The following is a 2,500-nucleotide window of genomic DNA, read 5'->3' on the forward strand; positions in this document are numbered from 1 at the left end:
CATGGGACAACACAATTGACAAATAATGTTACTGAATAAACAGCAACATTAACCTTCAAAGCTAAAATACAGCAAAAAAAAACAAAAACAAAACAAAACAAAAAAACATGAGACTTGATGATTCTCACACATTCTGCACAATAATTAAGCAAAAATTAATGCAAGTGTTCCAATAGTATTGCTCATGTTTGATTTGCATTCATTTGAGTTGATTTCTATTTGCAGTGTCCCCAATTAAGAAGAATGTAGACACTTAAGGACGTTCGCGCCCAAAACGTTCCCACATACGGATTTTTTTTAAACTTGTCATGCAGAAAGGTAATGATCTACTTTTGTCAAAAAGGCAAAAAAAATGGGGGTCACCGTGCTCGTTTTCGAGATCATGAGGTGCATTTTTAGAAGATTGCGTTACTTTAAGACGAACTTAGCTTACAACTGTCAGCAATAAAAAAGCTACATGAGTGAAATTTAGATCAGGTAAACGTACTCAGTTCAACATAACTAATATAACTAAATCAACCTTTGCAGCTGATGTCTTTTTCTAAGGTGAAATAGACGTTGAAAAACGATACATATTAGTCTAAGAAAGAAAACTTCGGTCGCGTGAGAGCATAAAAGGCCAAATATTTGTAACTTCTCACCTACACATTTTTTTTGTTTTTTGTTAAAATGGACAAAATCAAGAAAGGAAGTGATGTAAGGAAAGAAAAATGGGGGTCACTGAGCATTCAAGAGAGTAAAATCGCTGCGAAGTTCTCAAAGCGATTGTCTATCCGCACTGTCACGCCATTGCGTGACATTTCCGAGAAGACCTGGGTCCACAGCTATCCCATGATACCACATACTTTCATGTTCCATTCTTGTGGAAAATTGTTGCGCCTTTAGCATCGTGTTTACCTGCGTGGTCTACGATGCATGACGTGCGCGTGACATGTGCGAAAAGATGCGCAGTAGCAATGGGCGCGAACGTCCTTAAATGAAGTTCATCATCATTATTATATTATCATTGTGCCTTAGGATCGGAAAGTAGTGACTAAGGAGCCTTAGAGGATCACCAACTACTCTCTTCTGGCAAAAGAAATCAGGAAGATGCATTGGGAGTTGACAAAGATTGTGCTGTTGAGGTTGGTTGCTTGAGTGTGGCGTCTGGTTGGTTAGAGGGTCTTTTGAAAGAACTGGGTTTCCAGATGTCTTGGGCAGCCCTTCGCAATCATTGGGACCACCCTAATTCTCCAGAAGACACTTAGTCTCTAAGTCCACGATACAGGGCTGAGGCTAAGAAGTGTTTAAACATGCAGAGTTTACCATCTCCTTGCAGGTTGTTCTATTTACATGAAGTCCAGAAACTCAAATTTTGTCCACATTTGTTAGCTTACCTTGCCTCAATGAATAACATGGCATGTCTCCTAGCAAATTGTAAACCCTGCTTTCTGTCCACTTCCCTCCCCTCCTAAATAATCAACAATCAGAGTAGGTATTTATTCCACCTAATAGTCACAAACAAAAGAATTATTATGCTCTTAAAAGTGCATGGACTCGGGTTGTTGAAAACACAATGCAAAACAGTGCTATCAACAGTGTTCATTTACTTCATCGGAATAATATAATTAACTACAAACAAAAATTAACTTATCATATATATATTTATTATATATTAGACAGGAGTGTTTTAGTGGAAAATACACCTCTCACAAAATTCATATAAGGAACTACATCCGGGACCTGAGTGGCATATTTTCCATATCCTCACTAGTGAGTATATTGATGATGTCATTTCCTGCCTTTGCAAAGATTCATGAAGTTCTCTGAAGCTGACGTAAAATCCTTCTCTGAGAAATAAGAAAATGCTAACAGAAGAATAAAACTTCATTAATATTAAAATTATTCAAGGAGTTCCTTGCAAGTGAAGAAGAAATGTGAAAATTGAAGAAAGGTCTGCTGCCGAGCTGCAAGAATTTGCGATAAAGTTTATACTCGGTGAAAAACACTCCTGCCTATTTAATAAAAAAGAAAATTACATGTTAGCTCGAAGATATGAATTTTATGTTCTCATCAGTCATGGCAAGAACAATTTCTCACTTGTTCGATGTTCTTGCCACTTGAACATAAAATTCATATCTTCTTGCCACCATGTAATATCCTCTATATATTGTGACAACAAAATTTGACATACCTTATCTATTTTGTTGCCAACTAACATTTTTATTATGTCCTTTTTTGTTGAGTACATTTCCACTTCATTTAGCCATTCCTCCAGTTTATCAAATGTTTCCCTGCTACTTGTATCATAAACTACCAAATGAAAAGAAAACTTTGTAAGCTGTACTTCAGCAGCATTCTAAAAAACATTAAAATTCAAATAAGGGCTAAGACAAACTAACAAATTATTTTTCACACGCAAAATGTTTATAAAAGGAAAAAAAATAGAAGATTGATGCATTGGTATCCAAGTCCCATGTCTTTCTCTGTAACTATCAGCTGAAAGTATTGACCTACATAT

General features: G+C 36.2%; 1 protein-coding gene across 1 annotated transcript in view; it reads right to left on the reverse strand.

Annotated features, from left to right (window-relative positions):
* Positions 1-2,500, reverse strand: part of LOC138012877 (ras-related protein Rab-18-B-like) — a 9,383-nt gene that overhangs the window by 1,783 nt on the left and 5,100 nt on the right. The window contains exons 5-6 of the mRNA XM_068859798.1: positions 2,174-2,292; positions 1,377-1,450 (exon numbers count right to left, since the gene is read on the reverse strand). Coding sequence (XP_068715899.1) covers positions 1,377-1,450; positions 2,174-2,292 — 193 coding nt within the window. The remainder of the gene's footprint in view (positions 1-1,376; positions 1,451-2,173; positions 2,293-2,500) is intronic.

The sequence above is a fragment of the Montipora foliosa genome, chromosome 8, assembly GCF_036669935.1.
Source record: "Montipora foliosa isolate CH-2021 chromosome 8, ASM3666993v2, whole genome shotgun sequence".
In the NCBI taxonomy this organism is placed as follows: Eukaryota; Metazoa; Cnidaria; class Anthozoa; order Scleractinia; family Acroporidae; genus Montipora; species Montipora foliosa.